We start from the raw sequence: 17,621 nt of genomic DNA, 5'->3' as shown, positions 1-17,621 counted from the left end.
ATTAGGGGGACACAGGGCACTGACCACACCAGTGTGCAATAGTGGGGACACAGGTCACTCATTGACCACCACACTGCAATAAGGGGGACACAAGACTCTGACCACCACACTGTGCATTAGGGAGGACACAGGGCACTGACCACCACGCTGTACATTAGGGGGGGGACAGGGCACTGACCACCACACTGTGCATTAGGGAGGACACAGGGCTCTGACCACCACACTGCATTAGGGGGTACACAGGGCACTGACCACCACACTGCGCATTAGGGGGGACACAGGACTCTGACCATCCCATTGTCTAACTGTGCAAGAGGTAAGGTCTGATCATCCCGATATGCGGGGGGCACACAGGTCACTGACCACTCTACTGTGCTGATGGGGGATACGGGTCACTGACCGCTTTACTGTGCATTAGGGGCATTGACCATCTTATTGTGCATTGGGGAGGGAATGGAACACTGACCACCTTACTGTGCATTAGGGGGAACAAGGGTCACTGACCACCTTACTGTTCTTTAGGGGGGATACGGGTCACTGACCACCTTACTCTGCATTAGGGGGGGATACAGAGCACTGACCACCTTACTGTGCATTATGGGGGACACAGAGCACTGACCACCTTACTGTGTATTATGGGGGACACAGCACTGAGCACCTTACTGTGCATTAGGGGGGGACACGGGTCACTGACCACCTTACTGTGCATTAGGGGGGGACACGGGTCACTGACCACCTTACTGTGTATTATGGGGGACACAACACTGAGCACCTTACTGTGTATTATGGGGGACACAGCACTGACCACCTTACTGTGTATTATGGGGGACACAGCACTGAGCACCTTATTCTGCATTAGCGGGGATACGGGTCACTGACCACCTTACTCTGCATTAGGGGGGGATACAGAGCACTGACCACCTTACTGTGCATTATGGGGGACACAGAGCACTGACCACCTTACTGTGTATTATGGGGGACACAGCACTGAGCACCTTACTGTGCATTAGGGGGGGACACGGGTCACTGACCACCTTACTGTGCATTAGGGGGGGACACGGGTCACTGACCACCTTACTCTGCCTTGGGGGGGACACGGGTCACTGACCACCTTAGTCAGCATTAGGGGGGATATGGGCCACTGACAATCTTACTCTGCATTAGGGGGAACACGGGTCACTGACCACCTTATTCTGCATTAGGGGGGACACTGGTCACTGACCACCTTACTCTGCATTAGGGGGGACACTGGTCACTGACCACCTTACTCTGCATTAGGGGGGACAAGGGTCACTGACCACCTTACTGTGCATTATGGGGGACACAGAGCACTGACCACCTTACTGTGCATTATGGGGGACACAGAGCACTGACCACCTTACTGTGTATTATGGGGGACACAGCACTGACCACCTTACTGTGCATTAGGGGGGGACACGGGTCACTGACCACCTTACTCTGCCTTGGGGGGGACACGGGTCACTGACCACCTTAGTCAGCATTGGGGGGATATGGGTCACTGACAATCTTACTCTGCATTAGGGGGAACACGGGTCACTGACCACCTTATTCTGCATTAGGGGGGGACACTGGTCACTGACCACCCTACTCTGCATTAGGGGGGATACAGGTCGCTGACCACCTTACTCTGCATTATGGGGAACAAGGGTCACTGACCACCTTACTGTGCATTATGGGGGACACAGAGCACTGACCACCTTACTGTGCATTAGGGGGGACACTGTTCACTGACCACCTTATTCTGCATTAGGGGGGACACTGGTCACTGACTACCTTACTCTGCATTAGGGGGGATACAGGTCACTGACCACCTTACTGTGCTTTAGGGGGGATACAGGTCACTGACCACCTGTGCATTAGGGGTGGGGTCGGGGCAGAGCACTGACCATCATACTCTGCATTAGGGGGGACACTGAGCTCTGACCACCTGTGCATTAGGGGTCACAAAGCTCAGACTATCATGCTGTAGTAGTATGCAGTATGGATATACGGTGCTGAGCACTGTAGTATGCATGCAGCCATTAGGGGGCTGATCTCCCTCATATGTATCCAGAATCAGTTTGTAGTCCCTAATATGCTTTGTGGGGATGGGATAACCTTCTGAATATGCAATGCTGGATGTGGCTGCTGCCCTCTTGGGCACACATTTAGTGATGGCATCCAATGGAAAATCTCCCCATTATAGACCTCTGGTGACCGTCCACAGTAGCAGGGTAGACTCCTGACTCCTGACCTAGGCGATACCATGAGAGTTTCTGCAGTTGGAAAACTTTTTGGTACTTTGTCCTGTCCTGTGTTTGATTTGCTTTATTACATAATCTCAAGCTACGACTTATTACACAGTATAACTGGTGAAGTGTCAATTTCACAAAAATTACCACAGCCACCAAACTGCGGAGCATGACCTGTTGTTCCATGAATCATGATCTGTAGTCTGCTGGACTTCTGTACTCGAACGTTTTGAAGTTGAACTTCACGCCTTATTAATTTTCCTTTAATACTCCTGACTCATTCATTTTAAAATGACCTGGGTGCTGCCGTTCTGGATGATGTTCTATCACATGAGGCAGGGTTACAGTACATGTATAACACTGCTGTCTCACATGGAGTAACCGAATACTCCACTGAGTGTATCCTCTATACGGGTGCTTTATCCTGGCATCTCCCTGCACGTTCTGTATCCTCAATACGGGTGCTTTATACTGGCATCTCCCTGGACATTCTGTATCCTCTATACGGGTGCTTTATACTGGCATCTCCCTGCACGTTCTGTATCCTCTATACGGGTGCTTTATACTGGCATCTCCCTGGACATTCTGTATCCTCTATACGGGTGCTTTATACTGGCATCTCCCTGGACATTCTGTATCCTCTATACGGGTGCTTTATACTGGCATCTCCCTGGACATTCTGTATCCTCTATACGGGTGCTTTATACTGGCATCTCCCTGCACGTTCTGTATCCTCTATACGGGTGCTTTATACTGGCATCTCCCTGGACATTCTGTATCCTCTATACGGGTGCTTTATACTGGCATCTCCCTGCACGTTCTGTATCCTCTATATGGGTGCTTTATACTGGCATCTCCCTGCACGTTCTGTATCCTCTATACGGGTGCTTTATACTGGCATCTCCCTGCACGTTCTGTATCCTCTATACGGGTGCTTTATACTGGCATCTCCCTGCACGTTCTGTATCCTCTATACGGGTGCTTTATACTGGCATCTCCCTGCACGTTCTGTATCCTCTATACGGGTGCTTTATACTGGCATCTCCCTGGACGTTCTGTATCCTCTATACGGGTGCTTTATACTGGCATCTCCCTGCACGTTCTGTATCCTCTATACGGGTGCTTTATACTGGCATCTCCCTGCACGTTCTGTATCCTCTATACGGGTGCTTTATACTGGCATCTCCCTGCACGTTCTGTATCCTCTATACGGGTGCTTTATACTGGCATCTCCCTGCACGTTCTGTATCCTCTATACGGGTGCTTTATACTGGCATCTCCCTGCACGTTCTGTATCCTCTATACGGGTGCTTTATACTGGCATCTCCCTGCACGTTCTGTATCCTCTATACGGGTGCTTTATACTGGCATCTCCCTGCACGTTCTGTATCCTCTATACGGGTGCTTTATACTGGCATCTCCCTGCACGTTCTGTATCCTCTATACGGGTGCTTTATACTGGCATCTCCCTGGACGTTCTGTATCCTCTATACGGGTGCTTTATACTGGCATCTCCCTGCACGTTCTGTATCCTCTATACGGGTGCTTTATACTGGCATCTCCCTGCACGTTCTGTATCCTCTATACGGGTGCTTTATACTGGCATCTCCCTGCACGTTCTGTATCCTCTATACGGGTGCTTTATACTGGCATCTCCCTGCACGTTCTGTATCCTCTATACGGGTGCTTTATACTGGCATCTCCCTGCACGTTCTGTATCCTCTATACGGGTGCTTTATACTGGCATCTCCCTGCACGTTCTGTATCCTCTATACGGGTGCTTTATACTGGCATCTCCCTGCACGTTCTGTAGCTTCGAGTCTGTGTGTTACTACTAATAATAACTGTAATAAATTGGTGATGCTCTTCTCTCCAGGTGCAATTGCCCATTGCGGTACCCAAGATGAAGTTCGCCAGGTTCCTACTGAAAAATGCTGCTCTGGTGAATGCCCCCAAACAGATAGAGAGGTTCAGCCGCTTTTCACCGTCGCCTCTCTCCATGAAGCAGTTCATTGATTTTGGTAAGCATTTCCCATTTGTGCTTGGGTAGTAATCTGGGTACTAAGCAACATGTTTGGGAAAACTGTGGCTCTCCAGCTGCTGAACTAATGTTTCCAGCATGCCATCCACAGCAGCTGGCGAGCCACACATTGCCCACCTCTTGTAATCGCCAACCCCATCACTTCTAGATTTAGCGCAGAGAAACGATAAAGCAACGAATCCATATCTGTGGTGAATTTGTCCCTTATATATCCATTGCCACTTGGTAAAGTATGGCTATAACGTTTTGCGTTACATAGACCTTTATATCTCTGCATGTTCCATTTATTAGAATCAATAAAAGCTGCCATGTTTATTGCTCGGCTCATTTTATAATGTATATTCATTCATTAAAAAGGAAAAGCATATAAACTGTTCCTTATAGTATCTGTCTGTGCAATCTATATATGTACATGAGGATTATATGCTATAACCACATGCTAGTGGCCTGCATGCGATACAAATCTAGTTGGGGCTATAGGTATATAAGTGCACATCTCGACGTTGGACGGGCCTGGTCTAAACTATTGTGTAAACGGGACCATTTTTGCACGTTCTTCTAAAGAACTTGTTTGCTGTATTGCTGTTACAGCGATTTTCTTCTCCCTTGGCTGTGACATACTTAGTTAAATAGAATTTCCAGTATACTGGAGGCGTTTGACCCTTGGCCTGAGTTAACCATGACCCTAAGTAAACCTTAGAAAGGAAATATGAAGTGTTAAACTTTGTTTGCCAAACTTCACGAGAACATCAGCGACTTTACTATTCTGTCCACTTTGCTTTATGGTCTCAGAGTCTGAGGACCTCATTCAGTCGGTCGTTGCGGCCGCACGGTCGTAAGGGAAAAGGGGCCGGATATGCAAATGATGCACTTGCAAGTTGCGTCCTTAAGATCGGATCTTTAGCTGGCCGACCAAGGGGAGGATGCGGCCGTAAGACAAAAAATACGCCCCCTTCTCGTACGCATTACACGTCATCTCCGGGCATATAAGGATTAATCGAGACCATCGGGAACCATCGGAACTGGTCGTAGAGCTTAAGGTTGACCATACCCTCTCTTAAGCACTACGATCAGGTCAGTGTACAAACCTCCCATGTCACGTGTGCCATGACACTACTTTGTTAATTATGCACTCCCATAAAACGCCGTTCGCATAATTAGGCACGCCTGCGTTCGGATCTCCACTCCCCCGTTTTCAAGCACCTTCCCCTGTTACCACCCACAAACGCCTCATCCTGTCACTCAAAATACCGACCTGGCTGTGTTCAAGGAGAGAGAAATTTCTGATCGTAGCAGCTAGTTTGCGCACGCGCATTGCGAACTTTACGCATGCGCAGTTTAGCGAACATCGGTGGCGTACGACCGTGCGGCTGCAACGACCGACTCTGAATGAGGTCCTGAATATCTGACCCATCCACGCCAGTGATTACCTAGAGAGCATGATCTGAGATCAAGTGTATTAATAGCGCTTTCCCTGTGTTGCCTCTTATTGCAGTACAGTATTTATAGCTGAATTCTGAATGGCCAGATATATTTGTGTTACATTTCCTTTCCTGATGAATGAGGGCACGATGTGACTGCAGATATTAGCGATGTGTCTAAGTCTCCAGCTGTTACCCCATCCTTGTCACGTGTTTTTATTTTATTTTTTTTAACCACGTTCCGGAACCTGCGTCAATATAAAAATACATACAGTATATGTATCAAAAGAATATAAAAAGGCCATTTTTTAAAAATTATAAAAAGTAACGTGTGTGTTTTTTAAACAAGTCTATTTTTTAGGCAGGGGTACAGGTGGGAATGTATGGCTGGCTCAGCATGCCTGGCCTGCTCACTCCAAGTTGTTTTTCACTCCTCCTATGCTATACCAGCAACGTCCTGTAGTCTCAATTTTTCTTCCTCTCCTTGCAGAGTAAACAAGATGTTCTGCTGCTGATACTGTCACAGAAACACCTCTTAGATTGTGCTTGTAACATGCAAAGTTTGTGCGACCTCCTCTACAGTTACAATGATTTTATCCTCCAGTGTATTACTGTAATGGGAAAAAAGTAAAAAACATATACTTGGCATTTATTAAGATTTCTGGATAATCGGAAAAGATCTTTCTGGGTGTAAAGGTGCGTACACACGGTACAATATCTATGAACGATCACTATATCGTTCAACGATGTATATCGTTCATGTAGTGAACGACCAACTATGCGTGTTCCCGTATGAACGATAACGATATCTATGATCATCTGTACATGCAGGCCAACTTGCATGATATTGTCAACTTTGCCTGTTCAGAGATGTGGCAGGATGACTTCACTGAAAGATATCTTTCAAGTTGCTGGTGGTACAGATCGTACCGTGTGTATGCAGCTTTAAGGTGCGTACGCACTTGCCGATATTTTGGACGACTGAACGATAGCGATATCGTTATCGTTCACTATATCGTCCAGTTTGTATGCAAAAACGATGAATGATAACGACCAATGCGCGCCCCCGCAGGACTTTGGCGTTCATCGCCCGAACATGCAGGCCAACCTGACGATATTGTCAGGTTGTTGCATGTTCGGGAATGAGGGAGGGAGCCCAGGACTGAACGATATCATTCATGATATCGTTCAGTGTTTGTGCTCAGTGGAGCTAACGACACTGAGCACACCCCTGCTGGCGAATCGTCTTAGCGTCTATGCTCCTTTAGAGTAGGGTTCGTTTTCTTTTCTTTTTTTTTTATATTTTATCTATACTATTTAAACTGAAACCGGTTTTCCAACCACTGAACCAAACTTTTTTTTTTTTTTGTACTGCGCGTGCTCTGAAACCAAGCATACAGAAGTATGGGCGAAGGAGTCCTCTCCGTCTCATTTCCATTGTACAAATATGTTAAGCAGTATATACATGTTTTGAAAGTATTAGGCCTTATGCAGAGGTGGATGCTAATGTATGCGCGACTGCAAACTTTTTTTTTTTGTGGCGTCGCAGTGGCTGTAATATGCAAATGCTAGCTTCAGCCTCTCCCCTTGTGTACTAGCATACGACAGACAGAGTAAGCCACAAGACACGCTCTTCCATTGCTAGTGGACAGTGCAACTCAGCCGGCGTTTGTGAACACTCTACCATTGCTTGCACCATCAACATTTATGGCTGGCGCAGTGTCTCGTTCTGCAAGTTCTCAAAAAAAATAAATGGCCTCTGTTGTTGTGGATTTGCGTATGAGAATGCAGCTGTCGCTGACACTCCCAGGTAACGACCTTTCTTTGCATTCACTTCAGGCCCTCCCGGTAACCCACCATAGCTTTCCACCGCCAGCTCCAATGAGAGTGATCCCATACCCAACAGCGGTCTCTGCGTACACTCAGTGGTGCGCATGCACCGTAGGGGTTTTCCGGGCTTTTCGTGCATGCCCAGTAACAGATAATCGCTCAACTGCGAAAACATCGCCATTGCGTCCAGCTTCATCAGCCCATTGTGGCTTATTCTTATAGTTTGCTGTTATAAAGCATCATCACGTTATGCGTTACTGCGCATTAACCGTCAATCAAACGCAATAATCTTTTCCTTATGTGCCCAAGTGCGCTTGCTCTCCCATTTCTCTCCGTGTCATTATGGTGAGATCAGATAAATATGTAAAAGTGCCCTAAGACACTGCACAGCTATATGAATTAGAGGAGTGAGAGGGGGTTTGGGGTGTACAGCTGTGGGCTATTTTTTTTCCTATGTTGGTCAAAGTCCATCTACAAATGCAGCGATGGAAGGTGCAAAGTTTATCAGTGTTGTGATGACACCGGGCCGCCCAGATTTTAGATGTTGTAAGGAATTCAGCTGTGGGAAGGAAAGTTTGTGCACCCTCCCACAAAGAAGGGAACTACTCCCTAAAGGCGCCTTGTACATTTGTGTTTTTTTTTTTTTTTTTTTAAGAAGCATCGTGTTTTTAATTCATTTAAGTATAATGCTGGGTACACACTAGACGATATGTCGGCGGATCGGAACGACATATCGGGCACATCGTCTAGTGTGTACACGCTATGTCGCTGACTATGCGCGCTCCTGCACGTCGTCAGCAACCTCCTCCATTGGCCCTATATTCAAGTCCGACGGGGAACATCATTAGCCAGCATGGGCCCCGCCGTCACGCCGCCACTGCCTGAATCGCCATGTGTGTATTTGCCGATGCTGGCTGGCTCCCCCGCCGGGTCCCGTTGCTGAAGATGTCGGGCACACTAGACATTATCTAGTGTGTACCTGGCTTAACACTAGAAACCATTGAGTCAAGCGTTACAGCTCCCATTGGCATTGTCCTTACATTGCTGTAATGTTTTTCGAAATGCAGTATGTAAAGGCATTGAAATGACTGAAATGGTAGTAAAAATGCATGTCATATGCATATGCCATCAGGTGCCAGTATCTTGTATGGGTGATATGTACATTTTAACTTTGCCCAAATACACGTAATTTGTAGCCCCATTAAGCAAAACACTGTCGTCATCTGGTTCTTGAGGGTTTATGAAGTGCGGGAATTAAAGCAACTTTTTTTTTTTAATTGTTAGACTTTGGGCCAAATGTAATCGGGTGAGAGTTTAACAGTAACTCTCACACTTTTAAACTCGGCCAAAGTAATAGAGTCCGAGAACATGGAAACTGGAATGTTTTTTAGACTAAAAAAAAAAAACTCTCAAGATTTAAAATCTCATCCAGATGTTTTCCCATTCTGAACATAAAACGCGAGCAATGTGAGCGTTTACTGCTAAACTCTCACATTTTCTCAACACTCGCCCTATTACATTTGGCCATAAATTTGGAGTTTTGGGATGGAAAATATATATATTTTCTAGACCAAATTCTTGGTTATGCTCTAAATAAAAAAAATCGCTAAAAATCGCCATTATGACGAGTCGCACTTAAAGTTGGGTTTTCATTCCTCTTCGCTGTTGCTTTGCTCTACCTAAACCCGCGGGTGTTTAATTAGGCAAAGAAAGCTAAATTCTTTCTCGTGTCAGTGCTGGTAAACAGTCATGCATTATGTAACCTGCTTTTATTTGAAGTCTAAACTTGGCAAAGGTTCCTGTAGAGATTTGTATAGGCCACTTATAAGGGCCTTGGTACTGCAGTCCTATAATGCAGTCCTCGGGCTGTATCGGAGACGGGTTAGGGTTATAAACTCTGGCAGAGACTGTTTCTTCAAAATCTTTCACTTTGTGCTTCCAGCCTAAGGAATGAGTTGACACTGCTCCAATATTTGGACAAAGTTTTCTAGGAAATATTTCTCTCTGGAAAACAGCAGATGTACTCCACAGCTGTTGACGTTTCCTTTGCTGTGTAACTAAAGCTGGGTACACACTAGGACAGGAGTGGGGAACCTTTTTTTCTGCCGAGGGCCATTTTGATGTATATATAACGTTATTCGCGGGCCCGGTTCAGGCTTCGCCCCCTCCATGTGATGTCACACGTGGGGGATACCACAATCGCTGGTGATTACAGCAATGCCCGGAGCATCCTGAGGATGCTCTGGGGAGCTGTAAGGGCAGCAGTGTGACCGTCAGAAGCGTCCTAAGGGCGCTACAGGCGGCACTGCTACATAGATTCTGGCTGCAGGGTGCCATTCTAAGCACCCTGCTAGTCAGATGAGGCTAGCCGAAAAATGCTCTGAGTTCCAGACCAAATGATTCCGGGGGCCTTAAACGGCCCCTGGGCCTGAGGTTCCCCATCCCAGCACTAGAACAATACCGGGATGATTTGCCGTATTGCACTGACAAATCGTCCAGTGTGTACCCTCAATTGCGCACTCCTGCAGGCGGCATTCAAAATATCGTTTGACCGTACTGCATTACATTGTGCAGTTCGTACCGGCAATCTGTGATGGTCCGGGGCAAAGGAACGTCTCCCCGACCATCTGCACGAATGACGGTCGCTCCAGTGTGTACCCAGCTTTATATTTACTTTTCCAGGTTTGGTGCCTCTACAGTTAGGGCTTTTTTTTAATAATTATTATTATTAGTACATAGAGGATCTGATTCTGCTACGTCTCTCTGTGCGTATTTTACAACTTTGTGCAAGGATTGAGACGCCCACTTTTAGAACATCTTCAGACGCTGAAATACCGCTTGGGTCGTCTTTAGACACAGCCATCGGTCATGCCATCTAAACTTGCACCAACCCTAGGTCAGATTATCTGTCCAAATATGGCCTCCAACGTGGGCGCTTCTGCCTCTCTGTACGTAGCCAGCATCAGCGACACGACGCGCCCATAAGACGAACTATCACTGCTCGCCTGCATAGCCACCTCTCTGTTGCCGCCCAATACATTTTCAAGACCATTCTGAGAGCGCGCGTCCCAATCGCAACTGCGACGCTGCGTTAAGTAGAAAAGATTGCTTTGCTGCGTCCGTGCGATTCCGGCCCAGACCATGGTGTGTGTGTGCGTTTACCGGAGATGGTGTAGTGATGTTGTTGTTTACACTACTACTGCCACCAATTGGATGGTTTCAGGAGCTCCTCGGATAGGACCTGCTGGGGCCGGATACGTACAAGCAAAGTTGTCTATGTAGATGGACTAAAACTTGTAAGAAGGTTTCCATATGTCAACCTGCAGAAGTATCATGTGTAACATGTGTCCTCGATCCCTTGGGGGATCAGCCCGGCCTGTGAGCATCCCTCCAAGCTTTTTACGTAAGGGATTCTGGGTCAGAAGTGCAATGCCCGACCTCGGATAAGAGAGATCACAGTTCAAGTGCAGTGACATGATGACATGACAGCTGTTTATCAAATTCCGTAACTGCGCACAGTGGGTAATCCATCCCTTTATCACTTACTGATAGGGACTTATCCATAACCACGATAGGTTTGTGATCACCTTTTTTTTATTTTTTTATTCTATTTATTTTTTCATAATTAATCCTTGTATAATATATTTCTGCAGCGATCCTTATCTCAGACCAGGCTCTCCCAAACTCCGTCCCCAAGGCACCCCAAGGGGGGGAATTCAATTACATTTTGTGCGCCTGTCAATAATGGGCTCCTGCCAAAGCCATTTCATTGCTGCTCTGATTGGGCGTGTGAGCTGAAGGCGCCCATTACTTATCGCGTTTGTCATGCCCAAATGTATCTGGTTTAGCCGTATACAGGGGCTAAACCCGTCTAAAGTCCTGGATAGAGCGCCTAAACAGCCGTTTGGGCGCCCAAAAGTCGGCCTTTTCACAGATTTCTACTCGACTCGGATGGTGCGAGAAGAAATCTGAGCGTCCAACGCATTCGCGCCCGCTCTGATCAACAATTAAATTGCTGTTTCGGGCATACATTACTGACAGATGGGCAAAAGACAATTGAATTTCCCCTTAACAGTCCAGGTTTTAAGGATATCCATGCCTGAGTACAGATGGGTAAATCAGAATGACTGAGGTACTAATGTAGTGTTTAGGAATGGAATACCTAAAACCTGGAAGGTTAGAGTGCCTTGAGGACCAAGTTTGGGAAACACTGCCTTAGGGGTTTAATGCTGGCTGAGATTTATGCACGGTTTATAATATCTTGTATATGGCTCACATAATGAGAGAGGCGATAAATCTCCTTTAGAATAGTCTAATCAACCGGCCACACAGATCAAGTAAAGATTAGGAGAGATCTCCCCTCCGTTCCATAAATATACAACTAAGCCCCTTCACTGGGGATTTTTATCTACAGCCGTTCTGTATTGTTAAACTGGTAACTTTTAGACAGTATAACAAAGTCATTTATTATTTTTGCACCATATAATTCACCGTATAAAGGCTGCAGCCTGTGGCCCAACTTACATGCACAAGTATTTTACACTGCTTATAAATGTTTAGTAGCCATTTAATGACTTTAGCCTGGTCTAGAAGCGTGGGAGGTTATGCTTGCTGGTTTTCTGGAGAATGTGGCTTCTATGTATTTTCTGGGCAATTTACATTAACATCCCATTGGGATATTCCAGGGCCCATTATTAGTGCGTATTACTGCAGGACGCCAGGAAATATATGTGTGGATGTTGAGTTTCTGGCAGCGGCTACTTTGTACCCGTCACTGATCTTCTAGAATCTTATCTCTGAAGTTTGGACAGAGAATAATAAGTTGTACCTGAAACTTTTTATCAGGGGACTTCCAAGTTACTGGAATAGGTTCCATCACTGTATGCGATTACTGGTATTAAAGTACACTAGTTATTGATGCTGGCGGTCAGGAGACCTTTAATGAGCAGCTTCAATATAAATAATACTGCATTTGCCCTCTACTGAATCAAGGATACAAGAGTGTCAGCCGGCCCAGCCTATGCAGGAAGTCTGTTTTTGAGAAGGCAAAATCATGATGTGTATTACTATATAATATGAAATAAAATATGTTTGCGTAATCCAGAAACGGATCATCCATTAGACAGCCTGGGCTTTGGCCTAGGACCCAGTGGTCTGTGATGAGCCCAGACTACTCTAACTGGCTTTGTTTGTGGGTTTGATTTTTTTTTTTTTTTTGTATGGTTTTGAAGGGGCTAAACCAGCATCTTGTCTATGGCCCCACGGGGTCTTCATCGAGCGCTGACCTCTCCTAACCCACCTACATTTCTGTCTTGTTGTTTAGGATCAGCCAATGGATGCGAGAAGACTTCTTTTGTTTTCCTGCGACAAGAGTTACCTGTAAGGCTGGCAAATATAATGAGGGAAATCTACATCCTCCCAGACCCCCTGCTTGGGACCCCGTCCGTACAACTCGTGCAGAGCTGGTAAATATGAGTAACCCACACACAGTATCCCTTTCACTCCACTGGGGTTTACATGTTGGCACCCTAAGGGGCAGATCCACCTATCCTTGTGTTGCGTGGCCTCTTTTTCCCATGTGAAGTGTCAGAGACCCGCAAGCAGAAATCCAAGTTAAGTGCTTCATCTCAGGGCTGCTCGAGGGTCTATCGTGTGTCCCTAACTAAATAGCTCCCAACACTTTATCCAGGAGAAGAGACTGCCTGGCACGGCCTCGCAGGTTATTAATTCTGCCCCTGAACACCACCTCGTGTACATCTAGTGAGATTAATGCGTCACACTACATAAACCATTGCACATAAACATAAACCATTAAACTGCATTGCACATCATAGTATTATAAATTGTATTGATGTACAAAGTTGAGGACTATAATTTGTTGATTGAATTTTTCTTTAAGAGAAGGCGACTCTCTACATCCTGTTTTGGCAGTCTTTGACGTGTATGTTCCTACGTGACTGTATGTCTATAGGACAATTTTTCTTTTTTTTAATTTCTTTAGAAGCTTCCCTTTAAACTCTTGCCCTGTAATGGTGAATGCCGTATAGTGTTGCAGAGTTTGGCTTGTTAACATTTTTTTTTTTGTACCGTTTGGGTGGAGACTGTAAAGAGCCTGTCCTCAGTTTTACTACATTGAACAGTATCTCCGAGAATTACTGGGCATGTGTTAGCATCGGACGTCATGAACAGTGATGTGTATACTATGCCCAGGGCCGGTGCAAGGTTTCTTGGCACCCTAGGCATTTCTTCAACCTTTCCCCCCCCCCCTGCCGTATAGCTACACAAGCCCTTATGCAGTGCCCCCAGTAGTGCCCCTTATATAGTGCCCCAGGTAGTGGTCCCCCTATGCAGTGCCCCAGGTAGTGGACCCCCTATGCAGTGCTTCCTATATAATGCTCCCAGTATTAGTCCCCCTTATATAGTGCCCCCAGTAGTGGTGCCCCCAGTAATGGTCCCCCCAGCAGTGCCTCCAGTTGTAGCCCCCCCCCCCCCCAGCAGTGCCCCCATTGGTAGTCCGTCTGTGCCCCCCAGCAGTCCCATCAGCCACTGCGGGAGCCGGAAAATGGAGCTCATGAATGAGCTCCGACAGTGGGCGCAGCAGCCGATGTGAGTCTGTCTGACTCTCTTTGGCTGCTAAAACAAACACACAGCTGCCGGCACCGGTGGCTGTGTGTTTATTCCTAGTAGTGTAGTGCAGCCCGCACTACACATTATTTCAGAGGCGCCCTGCAGTGCCCTGACTATGCCCTATGTATAGCTTAATCTTTAGGCAATGACCAGATCTAGTCTAATGGAGCATACACACGTTCCGATTTGTCAGATGAACGATTTTACCAACGATTTGAACGATTTTTGACTGCATTAAAATGAATGGAATCGTCCAAGTCTGACTGCAAACACATCAGATGTCAGATATCGTTATCTGACCATCGGGAACGCGCATCGTTCATCTGACAGATCTGACAGGTATGTTAGATATGTCAGATTTTCCTTCAGATATGAACGACTAAACGATTTTTTTAAATCGTTATCATTCAGATGTGAAGGAAAAATCTGACCGTGTGTATGCACCTTTAAACAATTACAGGTTGAGTCTCCCATATCCAAATATTCCGAAATACGGAATTTTTTTAGCATGACTGAGATTGTGAAACCTTTGATTTTTGATGCCTCAATGTACATAAACCTCGTTTAAAGCATACATTATTAAAAATATTGTATAAAATTACCTTCAGGCTTTGTGTAGAAGGTGTATATGAAACATAGATTAATTTCATGTATGTACACAAACTTTATTTGAGCCACAAAATTATTGAAAATATTGTATAAAATTACCTGCAGGCTGTGTGTATATGGTGTGTATATAGAACATAAATGCAGGCTGTGTGTATATGGTGTATATAGAACATAAATGCATTCTGTGCTTAGATTTGGGTCCCTTTCCCAAGATATTTCATTATATTATGCAAATACTCCAAAATACGGAATATTCCGTTATCCAAAATACCCCTGGTCCCAAGCATTTTGTATATGGGAGACTCAACCTGTATCTTACACTAACTGAGTTTGTATTTTTTGTAGAACTAGTTAAACTGATCTCAGCTATACCTTGTAATGTTTCTCCGGCAGGTGCTGAGTTACAGCATGTCTTACTGTCCGGTTATTTGTTAAGCTGGGTACACACCTAACGGATATATCTGCAGATGATGATTGTTCATACACACTGAACAACCAACATCTGGCCACGAGTCCCGCTGACTGTGGGTCGCACCGCGCCCCCCTCTCCGCGGCCTCCGCTGCAAGTGTACCGGCGGTCGGCTCACCCCCTGTACACACAGCACAAAGGACAGACATATCTGCCATCAGCTGTGCAGCATCGTCTGTACACACTGGGCGATGTGAACACGATATATTGGTCGATCAATTGATTAGTTAATACGTGTTCTACTCTCCAAAATACTGGGGCTGGTTATTTTTGTTATTTTTGTGTCTGACAAAAACCTTTCATAAGAGCTGTGATTGTCTTGCAGCTGACAGGGACAGGGTTTGTAAGATGCCTGTCCCAGATCAATACAGCAGCGAGTAGGGTGGCATTTTATGCCCTGCTTTGTTCTAGTGTGTGCCCTAGTGTTCTTTTAGAGTAGCAGTGGGCAAACTGTGGGTCGGGTCCCAGAAGGTGTTTTTTGGCTTCCTAAATCGTGGGACACGTAATACATCTTTTTTGTGAACCACCTTTTTTTTAGGATTCCAGAACAATCACACATTGGGGGTCCCAAGTGATAACAAAAATAACTTTGCTAAACAGAACTGTTTCAGAGGACAATTTAAGGCCAGTGAGTATTGCAGCTGATGTCACTGTCCACGTTAGACGATCAGTGGGTGTATTCTCTCCGAAGCAGTAAGCTGCTCGGCCGTTTGGCACAAATGTTACGGGAACAGTTTGTTCCCATTTCCTTATCTGAAGTATCTTAACTTAGTTGGGTTATTTCTAGTGACTCGTGCCAATAAGTTTACCGAAAATTGCCAAGGAAGGCAGTCGCTATAGGATAGGATAGGCTGTGGTGAGAGGGAGGTTCATTATTAATGGGAATTCAGCAGGTGTAGACCTTGGACAAAGGGACTGAGCCACATTTACACAAGGAAGAAAACACTAGCGTGTACTCTTTCCAAAGCTTGCTTCTGTTTCTGTACATACCTTACGTGTGTGTGTGATTATATATATATATATATATATATTTGTATGTCACATTTTATTTTACCTCTTACATGAAGGATGGATTACCACATGTTTCCATTTTTAACTTTCTTTCTTTGTAAGCCAAGCACCCTCGTAGGGGTAGCGTTACTGAAGCTTCTAAAGGTTAAGTGGTGTTATCCATAGAAACCAATCAGATTCTAGTTATCATTTCTCTATTGCATCCTTGAAAATGGTAGACCTAATCTGATTAGTTGCTAGGGGGCAACACCCCCACTTTTAATTTTTAGAAGCTTTAGTAAATCCACCCCTTAGGCTTGTACTGCAGAAACTCCTAGTGCTACACATATTGCTGTTCAGACAGACAGTAACATCAGAGGTACTGTACATTTAAATGGAGGCGGCTGTTCCGTAAATTGAGTGTAAATCTATATTTAAGCTGTCACGTCATCACTGAGGCATGAGGCACTGTATCAATGGCATCACCAGTTTCTAGTGAATAAATAGGCGTATTGATTCAGCCCACAAAATTACAGCCGCAGCAATTGGAGGGTACATACATACATACATACATACATACTGAAAAAGGGCAGATTCTACACGTGTACCGAGCATTATATATTTCCTGTCTTTTGTCTTTCCCAGGTATGTGCAAAGCTTGATGGAGCTAATAGAGTTTGTGGAAAAGAACCCAGATGACCAGAGGATTTTGTCTGAGTAAGTGTCTCGTGCGTGTGTGTATATATGTGCATAGGCACACACAGGGGGGTTTCCAGTTGCCTGGAAATCCTCTTCCCCAGCCTACACCATGTCTACGATATAAATAATATATAAACAATTTTACTAGTGCTGCAGGTACTCCTCGGTGTCACAAATGAAATAATTAGCACCGCCTGTGGATCTTTTAACATGTGTCGGCCACATATACGGTGATTTTTCAACCTTTTTCAAATCGAGGCACACTACACAAGATAAGCACACCATCCGGCGATGCAGCGTGCGCGACCTATGAAAAAAACATTACATTGGCCCCCACAGGAATAAAAAAATCACATCTGCCGGCCCCCACCGAACTAAATCCACATTGTTCCCCACAAAGAAAAATCACATTGACCCCCACAGAGGAAAAAAACACACATGGTTCCTCAACTGGAAAAAAAAAAGAAAAGCAGATTGGCTAACCCCATAGGGCTGGCCACGGGCGGGAAGGGCTGGCTAGGTCACTGGTGCAGGGCTGGCGGGAAGGGCTAGCGGGCTGGAAGGGCTGGCTATGTCACTGGTGCAGGGCTGGCGGGAAGGGATGGCTCGGTCACAGGCGCAGGGCGGGCTGACAGGCAGGCAACACGGCGTACGTGACCTGTGATGTCACGCCACCGCGTCTA

The 17,621-nt window shown here is 45.8% G+C and overlaps 1 protein-coding gene across 1 annotated transcript in view; it reads left to right on the top strand.

Annotated features, from left to right (window-relative positions):
- The first annotated feature begins 4,132 nt into the window (after nucleotides 1-4,132).
- The window catches only part of PDK4 (pyruvate dehydrogenase kinase 4), a 30,982-nt gene continuing 17,493 nt past the window's right edge, over nucleotides 4,133-17,621 (top strand). The window contains exons 1-3 of the mRNA XM_088442235.1: nucleotides 4,133-4,273; nucleotides 12,868-13,009; nucleotides 16,885-16,956. Coding sequence (XP_088298361.1) covers nucleotides 4,156-4,273; nucleotides 12,868-13,009; nucleotides 16,885-16,956 — 332 coding nt within the window. The 5' untranslated portion in view covers nucleotides 4,133-4,155. The remainder of the gene's footprint in view (nucleotides 4,274-12,867; nucleotides 13,010-16,884; nucleotides 16,957-17,621) is intronic.

The sequence above is a fragment of the Taudactylus pleione genome, unplaced genomic scaffold (genome assembly GCF_031769625.1).
Source record: "Taudactylus pleione unplaced genomic scaffold, aTauple2 ptg000306l, whole genome shotgun sequence".
NCBI lineage: Eukaryota > Metazoa > Chordata > Amphibia > Anura > Myobatrachidae > Taudactylus > Taudactylus pleione.
The sequence above is the reverse complement of the archived record's forward strand: the minus strand, read 5'-3'. Positions and strand labels throughout refer to the sequence as shown.